Source organism: Aquarana catesbeiana, linkage group LG01 (assembly GCF_042186555.1).
Source record: "Aquarana catesbeiana isolate 2022-GZ linkage group LG01, ASM4218655v1, whole genome shotgun sequence".
In the NCBI taxonomy this organism is placed as follows: domain Eukaryota; kingdom Metazoa; phylum Chordata; class Amphibia; order Anura; family Ranidae; genus Aquarana; species Aquarana catesbeiana.
The window spans coordinates 79,310,363-79,331,621 of NC_133324.1; the positions used below are offsets into that span (position 1 = coordinate 79,310,363).

Sequence of the window (21,259 nt, forward strand, 5' to 3'; positions counted from 1 at the left end):
GATGGTGAACATACCGCCATGCGTCTGTTTTCAGGGGATTTTGTTGGATCAGATGTCAGCGGACACGTGTCCGCTGACATGCACCTCCTCATAGAGGACAATGGCTGGCCTGATCCGGTCCACCTGAAAAACGGACAGGTCCGATCGTGTAAAAAGGGGCCTAAATCTCTTGTCCTAGCGTTCCAAAGTTTGAGTACTTAAATATAGACACAATTTTAGGATAAGTAGTATTGATTCGTTGATTGATCAATTGAACAAATTGATTAATTGTCATTGCTTCTCAATGTCAATGCTTCTGAGAGTTCTAGCAACCAACTAGCCATTGCACCCTTGCAATTACAACCCTCAGCGACCCTTCCCCATGTCCTTAGGAACCTGGAACTTCCAATGCAGGTACTGCAATACCAGAACCGAATTCCAGCTGAACACTGGTGATGTTTGTATTATCAGTTTAGGTCCGTGGTTCTAAATCTTTATAATCTGAAGACCCAAATAAGACAATCGTTACCATACCATAAGAAAAGAAATTGATCAAAATGATATTGGAGCTGGGAGACTCTAATAAATGCACCACCTCCTTTAAATATGAAATATGACAAAACAGTATATATACCCAGAGAGCACAGAACTGGAGTTTTAAGGTACATAAAAATCAATCAAAAATACTATTTGCAAAAAAATATATAGAAAATTTTATTACATAGATATTATAAAACAATTTATAAAATTAAGGCCATATCAACCCAATGATCAAGGTACAAAAGTGTGATTGCCTCCACGTTTCACCACAAAGTGGCTTCTTCTGGAGCTTTTGTAGAACCTTGTTATTTAATATTTACCACTAAAACAGAAAAAAAATAAAATCAGTTTGGTATCTTTAATAATTAACAATACATCCATATAGGGACCCAATATTGGTACCTAATGATACATTTACATTATGAACATCACATTTAGAATATCTGATGGATACACTCTCACCCTTTTAGATTAATCTTAGTTCCAAATGATCCCCTAGACCCATCAAGAGGTTATATGGGTAACGTCTGTGCCAAAAAAGAGGCTAGAGGGGCATTGCCCTGTAATGACACCTGTAGAATTACACATATAAATACATCATTATCCATATCATTTAACTTCCATTTTTAATCTAGCTGAGTCAATTTATGCATAAGAATAGAATTCTTACTGAAATGTCAGCAAAGCTATACAAAGACTTTTATAAAACAATGGCCGTGTAATTATAAGCAAACACGTCAAACAGTAAATGCCTATGTTTTCAAGTATAGAACAATACCTTGTTTCATGTATATTTCTAATCTATTGTTACACAATAATTATAATTAAAAAAAGAGAATAGATTCATGAGTGTCATTCCAATATAAGTGCCTATACATTTAGGCAGCCCATACATTAGTAACATTTTTTTCGTTCAATCAGCGTTTTACATTTAAAGAGTTCCCCCATCTACGCATTTGAGGTGGATGGGGGAATCACTCCCACAGAGCTGTTGGGTTCTGACAGCAGGGAGACTTCCCCACCGTTGGAATACACTGATCAGCACTGCTGGCTATAGCTAGGGGCGATGATCATGCGTACGTTTTCCAACAGGCTATTTGTACAGATGTACAGAAGCTGATCGGTAGATCCAACTTCTGTACAACCAGCCTGCCCATACAAGGATTGAAATTCAGCAGGTACTTGCTAAACCGGACGAATTTCGATCCATGTATGGCCGGCTTTACAAAGCTATTTAAAGGTGAACTTCGGGCAGATCTAAAAGACATAAATAAATGCAGCTTTGTATTTATAACACATCAGGAAATTGCTTCTTTTTTGTAAGTATTCTGAATTGCCCATACACATCTGCACTGTCAGTCATAGTCAGTATGGTATATCACGTATCGCCAATCCACTCTGCTACAAAGTCAAACATAACAAACACATCAGACACCAAATTTTGGTCCAGGCCCATAGTTTAAGAAACACTGACTGACATTAAACCTGAACTACAGGAATTGCACCAAAAACACCCTTCCAGTATTGTCCCTCCACACTGCAATGGTTAAAGCAGAACTAAAGTTAAAAACAAAAAAAAAAAATATTTGAAAAGCCCTCTTCTACATTATAGTACACTTACCTGCCTATTCAAAATCCATTCGCAGAATGTAATCTGAGCTGTGCATGTGCAGTTCAGTTTTATATTCCAGCACACTTCCAGTGTGCCAGGATGATTGCATTCCCTCGTATGCCCAGGAGTGACGTCATCGGCCTGTCGTGCCAGCCAATCAATATGGTAGAAGACTGTCACCCGAAAAAACACAGGGAGAAGATGCTGGCAAGAGACCTTACAGGCATTAGACTGTTGGAACTAATACGTGTGCCTTTCATTTTGCTTTAAATGCCAATGGCCCTTTGCTTGGCTTTATCTGGCCCTTGGGCACCATTTCATCCACTGATTCCCAACAACAGGGCATTATTCTATCCACTGACACCAATGATGGGGCACTATTCCTCCCAATGATACCAGTGATGGGGCACTATTCCTTCCACTGACACCAACAGTGGGTCACTTTTCCTCCCAATGACACCAACAGTGGGGCACCATTCCTTCCACTCACACCAATGAGGGGGCACCATTCCTTCCACTCACACCAATGAAGGGGCACCATTCCTTCCACTCACACCAATGAGGGGGCACCATTCCTTCCACTCACACCAATGATGGGGCACTTTTCTTTCCACTCAAACCAATGATGGGGCACTATTCCTTCCACTCACACCAATGATGGGGCACCATTCCTTCCACTCACACCAATGAAGGGGCACCATTCCTTCCACTCACACCAATGATGGGGCACTTTTCTTTCCACTCAAACCAATGATGGGGCACTATTCCTTCCACTCACACCAATGATAGGGCACCATTCCTTCCACTCACACCAATGATGGGGCACTTTTCTTTCCACTCACACCAATGATAGGGCACCATTCCTTTCCACTCACACCAATGATGGGGCACTATTCCTTCCACTCACACCAATGATGGGGCACCATTCCTTTCCACTCACACCAATGATGGGGCACTATTCCTTCCACTCACACCAATGATGGGGCACTATTCCTTCCACTCAGACCAATGATGGGGCACTATTCCTTCCACTCACACCAATGATGGGGCACTTTTCTTTCCACTCACACCAATGATAGGGCACCATTCCTTCCACTCACACCAATGATGGGGCACTATTCCTTCCACTCACACCAATGATGGGGCACTATTCCTTCCACTCACACCAATGATGGGGCACTTTTCTTTCCACTCACACCAATGATAGGGCACCATTCCTTCCACTCACACCAATGATGGGGCACCATTCCTTCCACTCACACCAATGATGGGGCACCATTCCTTCCACTCACACCAATGATGGGGCACCATTCCTTCCACTCACACCAATGATGGGGCACCATTCCTTCCACTCACACCAATGATGGGGCACCATTCCTTCCACTCACACCAATGATGGGGCACCATTCCTTCCACTCACACCAATGATGGGGCACCATTCCTTCCACTCACACCAATGATGGGGCACCATTCCTTCCACTCACACCAATGATGGGGCACCATTCCTTCCGCTCACACCAATGATGGGGCACCATTCCTTCCGCTCACACCAATGATGGGGCACTTTTCTTTCCGCTCACACCAATGATAGGGCACCATTCCTTCCGCTCACACCAATGATGGGGCACCATTCCTTCACTCACACCAATGATGGGGCACCATTCCTTCACTCACACCAATGATGGGGCACCATTCTTTCCACTCACACCAATGATGGGGCACCATTCTTTCCACTCACACCAATGATGGGGCACCATTCTTTCCACTCACACCAATGATGGGGCACTATTCTTCCCAACTATACCAATATTGCGGCACTATTCCTTCCATTGATGAACAATGATGGGGCACTTTTCCTTCCACTAACACCGATAAATGAGCACTATTCTTCCCACTGATACCAATGATGGGGCACTATTCCTTCCATTGATAACCAATGATAGGGCACTATACCTCCCACTGACACCAACAATGCCACGTTATTCCTCCAATAATACCAAAGATGAGGCATTTTCCACTCCCACTAGCCACATTCTAGCTTGCCTGATGTCAGAAGGACAGTAAACTGGCCCTTTGTTTAGTAAGTTTGGAAGCTCCTGGTCTAGGGTGGTTGAGGAAAAGGCTTGTAATATTATTCCTTGCTTGGGTATGCTTCCTCCACTCTGTGCAAACAGTTCCCCAAAGCCTCATTTCTATGTTACTTTGACCAGTGGTTTCACTGACATCATCACATACAATGCAGGACCAATAGCCATGCGTTGTATGCATGCAAAGAAGGCCCACAACCTGGAGAGTTGGGGAGGAGAGGGGCAGCAACTGGGGGAGCAAGAAATAAGGTAAGTTTTAAGGCTAGCCTTACATTATATAATGCTCCTATTCAATTTCCTTTAGATTTACTTTCAACCATGTAGTGCTGGGGCCTGCCTGATTGCATACACATTGAAAGTGTTTAGGTATGACCTCATATTATATGGTTTTGGTAAATCTAAAGGAAAACTGTGCAAGAAAATTGTAAAGTGTATGGCCAGCCTACCTCTAGACTACATATTTAACCCTTGCAGGGGGAGAGAGTTGGGTTCAGCCTAAATCCACACTGGAATTCACTATTAAATACATTTCAGATCTATTTAAATATACTTCCATTCAGATTTTCCTGACTACAGAGTCAATGTGTTTTTGCGCTTCGCCACTTCAGGGAGATAAGCCTGTTGGTATTCTGATGATCACTTCTGCACAGTCCCACTAATCTGTTGTGATCTCTTCCCACAGGCCTCTGTGGCTTTCTCCGCAGCAAGTGATGGTGGTGCCCGTGGGGCCGACATGTGACGAGTACGCACAAAAGGTCATTTCAAGCTATTTTTTGCTTTTTTAAAATGAATAGACTGCTTATATTTTATTTCTTTTTATTGCAAAATCAGAATGCTCTGTGTATATTACTTTCTGTGGTTCTACATATATGTTATCGGAGATACAAAGTTCCACCGGTCTCCAGGCAGCTATCTGGTTTTTTTTAAGCATGAGGGAGTTTAATAGGCAGGAAACCTAAGGTGACCTATCAGCGTTTTTATTGTCCGACATTAACCTGCCGTAATGACAACAGCTGTTGTACGGTGTTATCTGCCTTTACCAGCCACTGGAATGTAAATTGCCAGTGAATATGTCAATACATTTCCAAAGGAACAGCCTTATAGTAAAAATGTGAAATGTCCAGGCATGGCCCAAATTTATCCCCAGATCTCCCCCTGTAAAGCACGTCCAGCATTATGTTCTTTTTTTATTTTTTTTTACCTTGCTCCTCCAGCCAGAAACCTTTTATTACTCTTTGTGATATCATCTCCAGGCTTATATAGTTCTTGCTGGGAGCTCAATTCTATTACCCTACTAATTGGGGTTGATTTACTAAAGGCAAATAGACTGTGTACTTTGCAAATTGCAGTTGCTCCAAAGCTTAGTAAATGAGGTAAAGCTTCACTTTACAAAGAATACCCAATCACATGCAAGGAAAATAAAAAAAAAAACAGCATTTTTACTTGCACATGATTGAACGATAAAAGTCATCAGAGCTTCTGCTCACTTACTAAGCTCAGGAGAAACTGCTCTTGCAGAGGGCAACTGCACTTTGCAAAGTGCACAGTCTATTTGCCTTTAGTAAATCAACCCCAATGTGTCTGCAGGCTTTTGGGAATCAAAGCAGCAGTATGGCCCTTGTGGACAAGGACAGAGAGAGATTGATAACAATGGTTAAGATTTCAGTGCAGCAAAGGCACTGCGTTGTCAGCTCAAACAGGAAGCTAGGAGTACACTGGATTTCTGGCAGGACTGCAGTAATTTATCACTGGCATTTATATAGTGCTGACAATTTACGCAGTGCTTTACATATTGTACATTTGATCACATGCCTGATGAAGGGGTCCTGCATGGCTGCGAAACATCACCTTTTTTTGTAACTATGTGATCATTGATTAAAGTTTTGGACCGATTTTGGAGATCCTGGTGTGCTGGTGACATTTCTCTCTATGACTGTTCACGGTTCCAGCCGATGGTCGCTTCAGCACCCAATTGAAAATACAGCCATTTCTCTTTCGTTCGTTGACAGACACAGCGCTCCATTATTCAGAACCATAGGGTTATACCGCCCCCTACAGGAGTAGGACACTAGGCAGAAAAAAATCTTGACTACGCCTATGGGCAGTCCTAGGTGGAATACACCCCCCCCTCTCGGCTATAGGCCTTCAGTTATTTTCTGCCTGGTCAGGAGTAAGGATCTAGTTCCCTTCTGAGATCTCTAGTCCTGGGAATTTTTTTGTTTGTTATTTTCTTTTTTCCTGGATTTTTCTCCGGTGAGATCTACAATCAACTGCCGGGCTAGGCGACAGCCTGGGCACTAAGATCCAGTGGTCTCCCCAGTCTGGCCAGCGAGCGCGTGCAGACCGCTACACGCTAGGTCAGCCGCGACATAGCCCCACTAAACGTGGGCTGGCCCTGCGAAGTAAATGTCTCGCCAGGTCGCATACGACGGGTCTCGGCCTTAGTCACAGTGTTCCTCATGGCCGACAACCCCCCCCCCCCCCAACTTCGGTGGTGCGGGGATCTGTCTGGGAGCGTTACCCGCACACTTCGCTGGATCGGTAAGTACAGGACCCCCTCCTCCTTCCCTGGATGTGGTGTGGGGCGCGGGTACTCCCTGGGGTCCCTGTCAGAAGAAAATTTAGGCCGTGGCTTTGCATCCTACCGACCGGGTGCTGGGTGGGTGGCCCCAGTCTACTAGGCCTCATGACCGCCTCCTACCAGAGGGGCAGCGCTGTGGGGGCTCTGAGGGCAATCTCCTTTTGGGGGTCCGTTAGGTGGGCCTGGCCTGGGTGCTCCTGGGGCTTCCTGTGCGGGGCCTTGGCCTGGGTCCCCTGTGAGGGGTCTCAGTGGTACCTCGTGTGGGCAGCATCATCCTCACTCCCTGACCAGACAGGGAGCGTGGCCACCAACCCCGCAAGGTGGGCCACGTTCGTGGTGGCAGAGCCAGATATAGGATCGTTCCAGACAGAGGAGGGCGGGGGGTGCCAATTACAAGGCTTTATGCCTAAGTGCCACCACAAAAAACTCAGGAGGGGGTCCCCAACTGAGACCCGAGGGGCTACATAGGGGACACTGACCGAGGCCCCTCACAGGGCTCCCGACCTCCCTTCATGGGAGGTTGAGCAGGGATGGGCCTCGAGTACCATCAAAGGCCAGGTGTCAGCCTGGGTGGTCTTCTTCAGTGTCCCCTGGTCTTGCACTCCCTGGTGCATACCTTTTTATCCAAGGGGTTCGTCGTCTGGTTCCACCGATGCGGTCTCTTCTACCGCCGTGGGATCTGAACTTGGTGATTTCGGTTCTACAGAAGCCTCTCTTAATATATTCGGGAGATTCCACTGCTTACTCTGTCTCGGAAGGTGGCCTCTTGGTGGCTATCACCTCTGCCCACAGGGTGTCAGAAATGGTGGCGTTATCTTGTCGTACACCTTACCCAGTGTTACACAAGGTTAAGGGGGTTCTTCGCCCTTTTCCATTGTTCCTTCCTTGGATTTCCCTTTGAATAAGGACATTGTGTTGCCTTCCTTGTATCCCTGGTCAACACATCCTAAGGAATTTGCCTTATCTGCTCTGGATGTGGTTTGGGGGATTCGGGTGTATTTGGCAGCCACTGAATCTTTTTGGTTGAGGTCAAACTCACTGTGATCACGGACGGGCCAAGAAAGGGGCTGTCTGCTTCTTCTGCGCCCATTTCTGGATGGATCAGACAGATGATGACTTTGACCTATTCTGTCAGGGATTGCGTTCCTCCTTTCCCTGTTACGGCACATTCTTCTCGGGTGCTTAGTGCTCTTAGTGCTTTGGGCCTTCTGCCATCAGGTGTCCATTGCACAATTTTGCAAGGCGGCCACTTGGTCGTCGGTGTGCACTTTCACAGCGTTCTACGAAGTGGATGTGTTGGCATCTGCGGATGCCTTTTTTGGCCACAAGGTTTTGCAGGCTGCTGTTTAGAGGGTCTATTCCCTCTTGAAGGGGTATTGTTCAGGTTGGGCTCCAGCTTGTTCTGTGTTGATCTCCTGTTACCTAGGTGGCACTTGTGTTAGCCTTGGGATTTTTTGTTGTCCCACCCCTCATGTTTGGCACTGCTTTGGGACGTCCCCATGGTTCTGAATAATGGAGCGCTGTGTCTGTCAATGAATGAAAGAGAAAGTGGGATTTTTGATTTACTGTAAAATCCATTTTACGTTCGTTGACAGACACCTCACCCACCCCTCTAAGGAGTTTTAATACATCGGACACTGCTTGTTACTAAACTGAAGGCCTATAGCAGAGAGGGGGTTGTATACCACCTAGGACTGCCCATAGGCGTAGCCAAGTTTTTTTTTTTTTTTTGCCTAGTGTCCTACTCCTGTAGGGGGCAGTATAACCCTATGGTTCTGAATAATGGAGCGCTGTGTCTGCCAACAAACTCAGAGAAATGGATTTTACGGTACTTAAAAAATCCAATTTTTTGCAGGAACGTGTGCGTTGGGAATAGTACATTACATATTGTACATTCACATCAGTCCCTGCCCTTAACCCAAGGTCCCTGTCTCACATGCATACATACTTATCCTAGGGCCAATTTAGACAGGAGCCAATTATCCTGTCAGCATGTCATTGGAGTGTGGAAGGAAACCAGGAGAAACCCCATGCAAGCACAGGGAGCACATGCAAGCTCCACGCAAATAGTGTCCTGGTTGGGACTTAAATTGAGGATGAAGCTAACCACTAATGCTAAGCTCACACGTGGAGTTTTCCTTTTGAACTAAAAAAAAAAACTGGACACAGTACTAGCTAAGCTATGTTAGTGTCTCCCCCACTGAGCTATTGTGTTCTGCTAGGTGGACTGCCCCCTCCCCTCGCAAGAATACACTGATCAGCACTCACAGCCATTGGCTGCAAGCGCTGATCAGATGCTGATTTATCAGCATACCCGTTCAATAAAAGCAGGTCATTGGACCGGCTATTGTCAGTCAGACTGCTGTACACAAGGGCCAAATTTTAACAGAAACCAGCCAATATTCTGTTTGTGTGTACCAGCCGAACCACGAACCACTGTGCTGCCCCATAGTAGAGTGACTTAGAACCCTTTTACACTAGGGCCGCTCTGCGTTAGCGGTAAAGCACTGCTAGTTTTAGTGGTGCTTTACCGTCGTTTTAGCGGCGCTTTTCGGGGGCTGGGGGGGGGGGGCTCTTTTAACCCCCGCTAGCGGCCAAAGAAAGGGTTAAAAGCGCTGCTGCCGAAGCGCTTTGCAGGCCATTCGGCAGCGCTGCCCATTCATTTCAATGGGCAAAGCTCCTCCACCGCCCCAAAGACGCTGCTTGCAGGAATTTTTCTAACGCCCTGCAAGTGCACCGCCCCAGTGTGAAAGCACTCAGACTTTCACATTGGGGAGGCATGAGAGGCATTTTACAGGCGCTATTTATAGTGCTAAAACGCCTGAAAAAACGCCTCCTGTGTGAAAGGGGTTGTAAACCCTCGTGTTTTTTCACCTTAATGCATCCTATGCCCCCCCCCCCCCCCTTTTTACTTACCTGAGGCCCTTCATCTCCTTGGTGGGGACGTGCTGTCCCTCTCTCCACGGGGTCCTGGCTCCTGATTGGATAGATTGATAGCAGCCATTGGCTCTCGCTGCTGTCAATCAAATCCAATCACGCGGGTGCCAGGGGGGGCGGGGCGGGGCCGAGTCTGGCATTCGAGTCTGTGGATGCAAATGCTGGACTCATTAATGCACCCGCAAGGTAACCCCCTCGGGAGAGCACTTCTCCTAGGGGGTTATACGATGTGGGGAGGTTCCGCAAGAGCCCCGGGGGGGACCCCAGAAGAGGATGTTGGGGGCCACTCTGTGCACAACGAGCTGCACAGTGGAGGTAAGTATAACATGTTTGTTATTTAAAATAAAAAAAAAATTATCCTTTTACAATCACTTTAAGCATAAGCTACTTGAAGCATAAACCGTATGCAAATGTGTATTGCTCCTGGTTTATGCAACACTGTAATCCTCCCCACCCCCACCTGCGTCTTCTCTTTAAATAGGCAAATGGTTATGCAGATTCAATGTGTTTCTCACTGCCTTGCTTTAACTATTACATAAAAAATGTCACTCTCTAGATGTGCAAAGCTGGTAGAGACATCCCAAAAAGACTTGCAGCTGTAATTGCAGTAAAAGGTGGTTCTACAAAGTATTGACTCAGGGGGGCGCTATACAAATGTACTCCACACTTTTCATATATTTATTGGTAAAAAAAATGTTGAAAATCATTTATCATTTTCCTTCCACTTCACAATTATGTGCCACTTTGTGTTGGTCTATCACATAAAATCCCAATAAAAAATAAATTTACAGGGATCTATCATGCCCTGTAAATAAATCATTATAAATCAGGGTTTCAAAAAATGACGTTCAGTCTATAAAAGTAAAATTTTATACTAAAGATATGCAAAGTTTAAAGACTATTTTTAGTCTAATTAGAACATATAATTGTTTCATTGGGAACCTATGATGATGAAATATGTACTGTCAGTGCTGACCTGTTTTTTTTTTTTTTTTGGAGGTGCAAGCTGTTGAGCTGTCGGCCTCATCCTCACTTTACTATCTAGTGCAGGGATATGCAATTAGTGGACCTCCAACTGTTGCAAAACTACAAGTCCCATCATGCCTCTGGGTGTCATGCTTGTGGCTGTCAGTCTTGCTATGCCTCATGGGACTTGTAGTTCAGCAACAGCTGGAGGTCCACTAATTGCATATCCCTGATAGTGAATCACACCCAGAACAAAGCAGTGCAGCTGAAGATCCGAGGCCGGCATACGTTCTTTGGGTCAGTGACTCCACAACGGGTTCCCTTTTAATAATAGGATTTGTACAACTGATTATCTCTTTACAAGGGGAAAGGTTGGAAGTTTTCATCCAGTAACTGAAAAACACGACAACTCCTCCTTCTGTCACTCGCTAAAGAATGTTCCTCCACACAAAGGGTTGTCGATTCTCCAGAACTCAGAAGGGCCATTGGTGGCTATTTTAGAAGTAGCGATTTGCGGAATTCCTTTTTAACCCCTTCCCTCCCATAATATGTGGTTCTACATTCCCTGGCAGGATTTTTTTTATTTTTTTTGGTCACATTGCAGGTGTCAGTCTATGATAAAAACAGAAGTTTAATTTCTGTACAACATTTCAGATCTACCAAAATGATCTAATTTCACTGCGTCGCTTTAACTGATAATTGTGCGGTCGTGCGATGTTGTACCCAAACAAAATTTTCGTCCTTTTCTTCCCACAAATAGAGCTTTCTTTTGGTGGTATTTGATCACCTCTGCGATTTTTATTTTTTGCGCTATAAACAAAAAAAAAGCGACAGTTTTGAAAAAAAAAAAAAAACGCAATATTTTTTGCTATAATAAATATCCCCCCAAAAATGTATACATTTTTTTTTTTTTCTCAGTTTAGGCCGATATGTATTCTTCCACATATTTTTGGTAAAAAAAAAATAAGCGTATATGATTGGTTTGCGCAAAAGTTTTAGCGTCTACAAAATAGGGGATAGTTTTATGGCATTTTTATTATTATTTTTTTTTTTTTTATAAGTAATGCGGGCAATCTGTGATTTTTATAGTGACTGCGACATTATGGCGGACACATTGGACACTTTTGACACTATTTTGGGACCATTGCCATTTATACAGCGATCAGTGCTATAAAAATGCATTGATTACTGTGTAAATGACACTGGCAGGGAAGGGGTTAACCACTAGGGGGCGATGAAGGGGTTAAGTGTGTCCTAGGGAGTGATTCTAACTGTGGGGGGGGATGGGCTACCTAGGACATTACAGAGATCACTGCTCCCGATGACAAGGAGCAGTGATCTCTTTCATGTCACAAGCCAGAACGGGAAATGCCTTGTTTACATAGGCATCTTCCCGTTCCGCGGCTCCGGGACACGATTGGCGGAGGACATCGAGTCCGCGGGTCCCATGGGCACGATCTTGACGCTCACCAGCCCCGCCAATTAAAGGGGACGTACAGGTATGCCCATTTGCCCACCGCTGCCATTGTGCCAACGTATATCGGCGTGCAGCGGTCGGCAAGTGATTAAAGAAGATTGTACAATCAGATTATAATGTGTGTGGTGAACTTAAAGTGGAACTATTCTGCATCTGAGCACCACAAACCAAAAAATGCTATTTAATTTACTTTTAATATTCAAAGCAACCCCCCCACCTATACATCCATGTCGCCATGCTTTATTCTGCTGAGAAAACACACTATAATTTCTGGCCATCTTGAGTAAGGGCAGATGATTCGTGTTGCATTTACTTCCTGAAATCCATCTACCTTTAGCTTAGGCATGCAGGCAGGAGAATAGTCAATGTTGATAGATAGAGTAAAGCTCGGCTTTAATTACACAATTGAGTGCTGTAAAGCCACTTTATTAGGTACACCTTGCTAATACCGGGTTGGACCCCCTTTTGCCTTCAGAACTGCCTTAATCTTTGTGGAATAGATTTAACAAGGTGTTGGAAACATTCCTCAGAGATTTTGGTCCATAGTGACATGATAGCATCACACAGTTGCTGCAGATTTGTCAGTTGCACATCTACGATGCGAATCTCCTGTTCCACCGCATCCCAAAGGTGCTCTATTGGATGAGATGTGGTGACTGTGGAGGCCATTGGAGTACAGGGACCTCATTGTCCAGTGGTGAGATGATTGGAGCTTTGTGACATGGTGCATTATCCTGCTGGAAGGAGCCATCAGAAGATGAGTACACTGTAGTCATAAAGGGATGGACATGGTCAGCAACAATACTCAGGTAGGCCGTGGTGTTTAAACAATGCCTAATTGGTACTAAGGGGCCCAAAGTGTGCCAAGAAAATATCCCCCCACCATTACACCACCACCAGCCTGAACCATTGATACAAGGCAGGATGGATCCATGCTTTCATGTTGCTTATGCCAAATTCTGACCCGAACATCTGAATGTCACAGATGAAATCAAGACTCATCAGACCAGGCAATGTTTTTCCAATCTTCTATTGTCCTATTTTGGTGAGCCTGTGCAAATTGTAGCCTCAGATTCCTGTTCTTAGCTGACAGGAGTGGCAACCAGTGTGGTCTTCTGCTACTGTAGCCCATCCGCTTCAAGGTTTGATGTGCTCTGCATTCAGAGATGGTATTCTGCATACCTTGGTTGTAACGAGTGGTTATTTGAGCTACTGTTATCATCTCCAACCAGTCTGCCCATTCTCTTCTGACCTCAACAAGGCATTTTCCGCCACACGGCGCTCACTGGATATTTTCTCTTTTTCGGACCATTCTCTGTAAACTCGAGAGATGGTTGTGAAAATCCCAGGAGATCAGCAGTTTTTGAAATACTCAGACCAGCCCATCTGGCACCAACAACCATTCCACATTCAAAGTCACTTACTGTATTTATTGGCGTATAACACTCACTCTTTCACCATGAAAATCAGGTGCAAATAGCGTGTGCGTGTTATACGCCGATACTTCAATTTTAGCTGCCTCAGAGGGGACAGGGATGGGGGCGGGACAAGTGCCGTCAGATTACATACAGTGAGGATCTCCTGTTTACTTGACGGCCTCTGTAATAGGAAGTCCTGTCTCCTGGGCCGCCATTGGACCACTGTTCTGTCTATCATAGGAGATTCTCACTGTATGTAATCTGTCGACGCTCGTCTCGCCCCCCTCCCTGTCCCCTATAGGCTGCAGATGGGCATCAATCAGCCTGCAATGATGGCAATAGTGAGGCTGCTGCATTGATGGCACTTGTGAGGCGGCAGATGGGCATTGGTCAGGCTGCATTGATTGCAATGGTGAGGCTGCTGCATTGATGGCAATGGTGAGGCTGCTGCACTGATGGCAATGGTGAGGCTGCACTGATGGCAATGGTGAGGCTGCATTGATGGCAATGGTGAGGCTGCAGATGGGCACTGACCCTTATTTTGCTTCAAAGTTCCTTATTTAAAATTGTATTTTTTTCCTGAAACTTCCCTCTTAAAATGAATATACGTGTTATATGCCGATAAATACGGTAATTGATGGACATTTTCGTGTTCTATAAATGTATTGCACTTTGAGACATTGATCAATTGCACATTAGTATCTTTTAGATGTATTTGTTTATTGCATAGTATATACATATTAGACATGCAAATCTGCTATCCATTTTAAAGTGCTGCCTTATTTGATTTTCTTTTTTTCAAAGTGTTTTCATATTAACACTGGTATAGACAAGCAGCTTTGAAGGTTTTTTTTTTTTTTTTTTTTACCCAAGTGCAGTTGTGTTATATTTACATTTCCCAAATCTTCACTGCAGGCGTATGTTCCCATTGCATTACAGCAAGGGTTAAATTACAGCGATGAACTGACTGGAAGTGAATGTCCTATCCACTGCATTATAAATATGCTCAATTATATCAAGCAACATTTTTTTTACTTTATTTTTTTTATAGTGCAACTAGGTGGCACTGCAGTCATTTCATTTTTTTCTTCTTTTTTTTTTTTTTTTTTTTTGCCTTGAACTAGCTATTAGTGGAGTTATATAGAGTAACATAACAGATCATTTTCCCTTTTTCACATAATTGGAAAAGTAGCATGAAATGATAATGATGGAGCTGTTGAGGCTGTGTATACCTGTAGATCATATTGCATAATGAAAGCTTTCACCTCCCAGTTGTTGTTTTTGTTTTTTGTTTTTTTGTTATTTTTTTTGTTTTTTGTGCTCTTCCGGTGACCCCATGTTTATTAATTTAGAGTAATTTCACCCTGTAAGCAAAAAATGTAATACAAAAACTGTAGCTGCTGACTATTAAAAAACGCACATTTACCTGTCCCAGGATCCAGCGATGTTCTCACCCGACCCGGCTCTTTGCCGGTCTTCGGGGCTGCGGGGGAAGGAGGAGGGGGCCGAACATCTGCTCGGATCACCACACAATCTGACCGGAAGTGGGAGCGGGTACCTGTCAAAATCAGGTACCCGCTACCCCGAAACCCCCCCCCCCCACATGTTTGAACATAAATTATAACTAGTACCATTTTAACCTACAGGGTCTCTGCTTTCAAAAAAATATGTCATTGTTTGGGGGTTTTAAGTTATTAGCTAGCAAAAACAAGATTTTAAAGCAGAACTAAACTCTGTCAGCCAACGTTAAATTTTTTTAATCCTTTACAGTTGGCATTAATAAATAAATCGGAAGGTATATGATATTTCAAATTTTGGTGGCTTTGCAGGTAGGTGGCAGTGTTGCATCGTGCACCTCATCCCTTTTTAATTGTGTAAATAGCACAGAGGGTATCAAGTGGGATTATAGCGGTGCAGGAAAAAAACAAAACTAACTTACATTTAAACATATGAAATGTATTCAATGCATGATTAAAAATATATTAAAAAAATTGTTTTACACATATCCAATGCCAGGTCACATTAATTGATCACTGAAGTATATTGAGCAGATTGTTGTAGTGTCATATCTGATCCCAACATGTTTCGTCAATATTGGCTTTCTCAGGGGATTTTGAAGACCACTATTATTCAACCAGCTATAACAAGGATACATACACATAAAATAATCAGTAAATAACAAAACAACTTAATACAATATACACTAATTCTTTTATGCACATGTGTATTTCATATAGAAAATGCTACATCACACTTGCGCTGTTTACACCAATCCAAGCTACTCACTTATGTACCAATGGGGAGTAACCAAACCATCCACACCACCGTCAAAGGAGGACACCATGTGACCGCAGGAGGCACCATTGGTCTTCAAAATCCCCTGAGAAAGCCATTATTGGCAAAACATGTTGGGATCAGATATGACACTACAACCATCTGCTTCAGTGATACTTCAGTGATCAGTTAATGTGACCTGACATTGGACATGTGTAAACCGATGGTTTAAATATTTTTAATCATGTATTAAATATATTTTATGTTTGCTTGTTTTTGGGGGTTTTTCGGCACCGCTATAATCCCACTTGATACCCTCCTTGCTCTTTGTATTTAAAACACATTTCAGTTACTTCCTAGTTTCTGGCCTAGGCCAAAATCTTGTCATACCTCCCAGGAGTCTTCATGGGCATTTTTTACCTTCAATTAGAGGAAGGGTAGATGTGTCTCTCTCAGCTAAGCACACCCACCCGCCTCCGTGCCTGAGCTAAGGCCAGATGGATTCAAGGAAGCAAATGCTACATGAATCAATTTTATTTCTCCACAAAAGAAAGCATGAAGACATGAATGGATGGGTGAGTTTGCTTTGAATAATAAAAAATGAATTAAATAGTGTTTTCAGTTTGTGGTGCTCAGATACAGTTTAGTTCCACTTCAAAGAGGAGCACGGTTTTCCACCAGACACAGAAGTAAGTAGGACAGAAGTAGGTGAGGCTGGAGTTTCTCTTTATAGTGACCCCATTGCTTTTTCTTTGTTGTTGTTTGTCATGCGTCGCCCTTCCATGTGCCCCTCGCTGCAAAAGCCAGTTATAGGTGAGGGTGGTGGCCATTTGTTTGTACTGTTGGAATACTGATGAAGGGACGCACTGGACACCTTTGCTAACATGGGGCTATACGCTGGGTTTCCAGTGCGCCCTGGCCTTTAACCACGTGCCGACCGCCTAACTGGGAATTTATGTCATTACCTTGACGTTAAATACCAGGGTAATGGCTGCATCTAAATGCCATAACTCATGTATTTTATTTTTCCCTTAGGCCCCTTTAACACTTGTACAACACGACAGTCGTACGACTGTGGACCCGACTTTGCCCTGCATCTTGAAGTCCGACATGCTTTCGACTTCAATAAACAGGGATCCGACTTTGATCCCCGACAATACCAGGCACTGTCGTGTATGAATCTTTAGGGGGAACTCCATGCCAAATAAAAAAAAAAAAACTGCATGGGGTCCCCCTCCAAGAGCATACCAGAACCCCCACCACGAAAAAACTGCGTGGGGGTCCCCCCAAAATACATACCAGACCCTTATCCGAGTACACAGCCCTGCAGGTCAGAAAAGGGGGTGGGGACAAGCGAGCCCCCCTCCTGAACCGTACCAGCCCGCATGCCATCAACATGGGGGGGGTGGATGCTTTAAAGGCGGGGGGGCCCTTCGCCCCCTCCCCCCACACACACACACACACCAAAGCACCTTGTCCCCATGTTGATGAGGACAAGGGCCTCTTCCCGCTGTCTTCTCCCTCTGTTCTTCTTCCGATGTTGACTCAATGCTCTCTCCTGTTCTAATGCTGGGTGCGCGCTGTGCCACTACTTTATATTGACATGGAGCGGGGTCGCCAGAGGCCCGCCCTTTGTGACATCACCGGCCGAGGCAATTATGGGCGGTGACATCACAAGGGGTGGGCCACCCTGGCGACCCCGCCCCATGCCAATATAAGTAGTGGCACACCGCGCACCCAGCATTAGAGTAGGAGAGAGCATTGAGTCAACATCGGAAGAACAGAGGGAGAAGACAGCAGAGAAGACCGGGCAAAAGAGGGAGAAGACCCGGCAGAAGACAGAGGGAGAAGAACTGGAGCGGGCTAGAAGACATTAGCGGAGAAGAACCGTCAGAGGCAGAAGATGTCGCCAGAAGAGGGAGAGGAGCCGGAGAGGGGAGAAGAAGTCGGAAGAGACGCCGGAGCTGCCTTAATAAATTATTTTAACACCCTGTGTGCTGTGTTTTTATTTTTGACACTTTTTTCAAAAGAGCATTCGGCCTGGTATGGTTTGGGAGGGGGTGGGGGTGACCAGGCTGTGTGCTCGGATAAGGGTCTGGTATGTATTTTGAGCACCGCTCATCTCTATACCCTTGGGAGGACTGGAGTGATGCCACAATGTCATTTCCGGTTCTCAGGCAATGTAAACATTTATTTATTTTTTTTTTTTCTTAAAACAAAAGATTTTAAAAAAAAATGTTTTTTTGATCTTCTGCTTTTAAGGGTGAAGACCTTTTAGACCCCAGATCTCTATATAAAGAGAACCTGTCATGCTGTATTATCACAAGGGATGTTTACATTCCTCACAATAGCAATAAAAGTGACCACATTTTTTTTTTAAATGGACAGTGTAAAAACTAAAAGTAAAAAAATAAACAATTTTTTTTTTTTTTTCAACGCGATCCCATCTCCACACGCTCATGCTCAGTAGTGAACGCATAAGTAGGTCACACTCGCATATGTAAACAGTGTTTGCACCACACATGTGAGGTATCACCACGAACGTCTGCGCAAGTGCAATAATTCTAGCACTAGACCTCCTCTGTAACTCTAAACTGGTAACCTGTAGAAATTTTTATAGCATCGCCTATGGAGATTTTTAAGTACCCTAGTTTGGCGCCATTCCACGAGCATGCACAATTTTAAAGCATGACATGTTTGGTATCTATTTACTTGGTGTAACATCATTCAAAAAATTTCTTTTCGAAGAATTGATGCGCAAAAACAGCGCGACATGAAAAATTCCAACGACTGACATTTTATTCTCTAGGGTCTCTGCTAAAAAAAAAAAAGGTAATGTTTGGAAGTTCTAAATAATTTTCTAGCAAAAAAATACTTGTAAATAGGAATGGGCTCAGACCTGTTTGGGATTTCACATGCACGATCCCGCCAGGAAGCCGACACTGCACACGGCTAATCACAGGCAGTGACACAGCTGCACAGATCGGGAAATGTCTCACTGCCTGTGATTAGCGGTGTGCAGTGTCAGCTTCCTGGTGGGATCCCGAATAAGCCCGAGCCCATCTCTACTTGTAAACAACAAATGTCAGAAAAAGGCTGGGTCCTGAAGTGGTTACGTAGGGGTGGGCTACCTCCAGGCTCACCTGCCCTCTGTCTATCCATTATTATGCTTGTGCTTCCACTATGGAGGCTCTTATAAATGTATAGCGTTAGGACTGCAGATAATACTGGGGTGCCGTGATGAGGCTCTGCAGCTTACGCATGTATGTGCAAACTGAAACCCTGTTTTTAACGCAAACTGTTAGACAGGGGAATTTTTTATTTTTTTTTCCAGGCTGGTTGGTTAGTTAAGCTGGGAATTTTCTTTGGTTTTGTTTGACCCTGTTGATTTACCCTGCATGGGCATAGCTCCAGGTTGCTTTTATATGTAATGAGAATGGTAGCGCAGTGAGTGACCCATATAAGTTTGTTGACATGTTGGACATGACGGAATACCATATGGTGCTGATTAGACCATTATGTTAAAATGTGACTTGGCCTCAGGCCTGATGTACTTGCAGCCATTAGCAGAGCAGTCTGATTCTCCCACTAAGTGACATAATGTGAACTTCTGGTGGTGAATTGCAGGAGGTCAGACTGTGGATCACAGCTTCTAATGACAATCTTGTGCTCTGTAGGAGTCTTTATAATTATAAACCCATCTCTTGACTATACCATCATCTTCCTTCTCACTGTGGCTTTCATCTGTCCACTTTATATCTCATTGTGAGTCTTTTTCTGTTCCTCTCTCTGCAGGTCAAGGAGCAGTTCCACCATGCTGGGTTGATGGCAGACGTAGACCTCGATCCAGGCTCCACTCTCAATAAGAAGATCCGAAACGCACAGCTTGCGCAGTATAATTTCATTCTCGGTGAGAGAATATATTTTGTTCTTTTACCAGGATTGCATTGGTCGGTATGCATATTCAGAAACCGAATCAAATATGTTTCATGTGTCTAACTGGTTATTACATATGATCAAAAGGTAGGCAACATAAAGTGAACCTGTCATAAGTTCATAATATATGGCCTTACCTTCTATGGTTATATGCACTATCACAGTTCCTGTAGGCTAACTTAATTAAAGCACATTTGTGATGCGGTAACGAAAGGTAAAGCAGGTGCATGCTGAGATGTCTTTCATTTTAAATAGCAACGCTGTGCACCAGCACTGCATACATTGTGGTGAACTATGGGGCAAAAAAAATTAAGATGCAGCCCTGCACTTTATTTCATGTGTTGAGCTTTGCAGCTAATTCATTTTGCAATGGCAAAGCTCTTAGGGCTTCATAGATGTATTGCTTCTGTTGTGAACAGTAAGTGCAGCGCTCAGAATAGATCTCAGAAAAACTGAAAAATATTATATATATATATATATATATATATATATATATATATATATATATATATATATATATATATATATACACATTTATTTACAGTGGGGACGGAAAGTATTCAGACCCCCTTAGATTTTTCTATTGCAGCCATTTGCTAAAATCATTTAAGTTAATTTTTTTCCTCATTAATGTACACACAGCACCCCATATTGACAGAAAAACACAAAATTGTTGACATTTTTGCAGATTTATTAAAAAAGAAAAACTGAAATATCACATGGTCCTAAGTATTCAGACCCTTTGCTCAGTATTTAGTAGAAGCACCCTTTTGATCTAATACAGCCATGAGTCTTTTTGGGAAAGATGCAACAAGTTTTTCACACCTGGATTTGGGGATCCTCTGCCATTCCTCCTTGCAGATCCTCTCCAGTTCTGTCAGGTTGGATGGTAAACGTTGGTGGACAGCCATTTTTAGGTCTCTCCAGAGATGCTCAATTGGGTTTAAGTCAGGGCTCTGGCTGGGCCATTCAAGAACAGTCACTGAGTTGTTGTGAAGCCACTTCTTTGTTATTTTAGCTGTGTGCTTAGGGTCATTGTATTGTTGGAAGGTAAACCTTTGGCCCAGTCTGAGGTCCTGAGCACTCTGGAGAAGGTTTTCGTCCAGGATATCCCTGTACTTGGCCGCATTCATCTTTCCCTCGATTGCAACCAGTCGCCTGTCCCTGCAGCTGAAAAACACCCCCACAGCATGATGCTGCCACCACCATGCTTCACTGTTGGGACTGTATTGGACAGGTGATGAGCAGTGCCTGGTTTTCTCCACACATACCACTTAGAATTAAGGCCAAAAAGTTCTATCTTGGTCTCATCAGACCAGAGAATCTTATTTCTCAACATCTCGGAGTCCTTCAGGTGTTTTTTAGCAAACTCCATGCGGGCTTTCATGTGTCTTGCACTGAGGAGAGGCTTCCGTCGGGCCACTCTGCCATAGAGCCCCGACTGGTGGAGGG

General features: G+C 44.1%; 1 protein-coding gene across 1 annotated transcript in view; it reads left to right on the top strand.

The window, feature by feature from the left end:
* Nucleotides 1–21,259, top strand: part of TARS1 (threonyl-tRNA synthetase 1) — a 94,135-nt gene that overhangs the window by 68,361 nt on the left and 4,515 nt on the right. The window contains exons 17-18 of the mRNA XM_073620822.1: nt 4,901–4,973; nt 19,667–19,781. Of these exons, the coding sequence (XP_073476923.1) occupies nt 4,901–4,973; nt 19,667–19,781 (188 nt within the window). The remainder of the gene's footprint in view (nt 1–4,900; nt 4,974–19,666; nt 19,782–21,259) is intronic.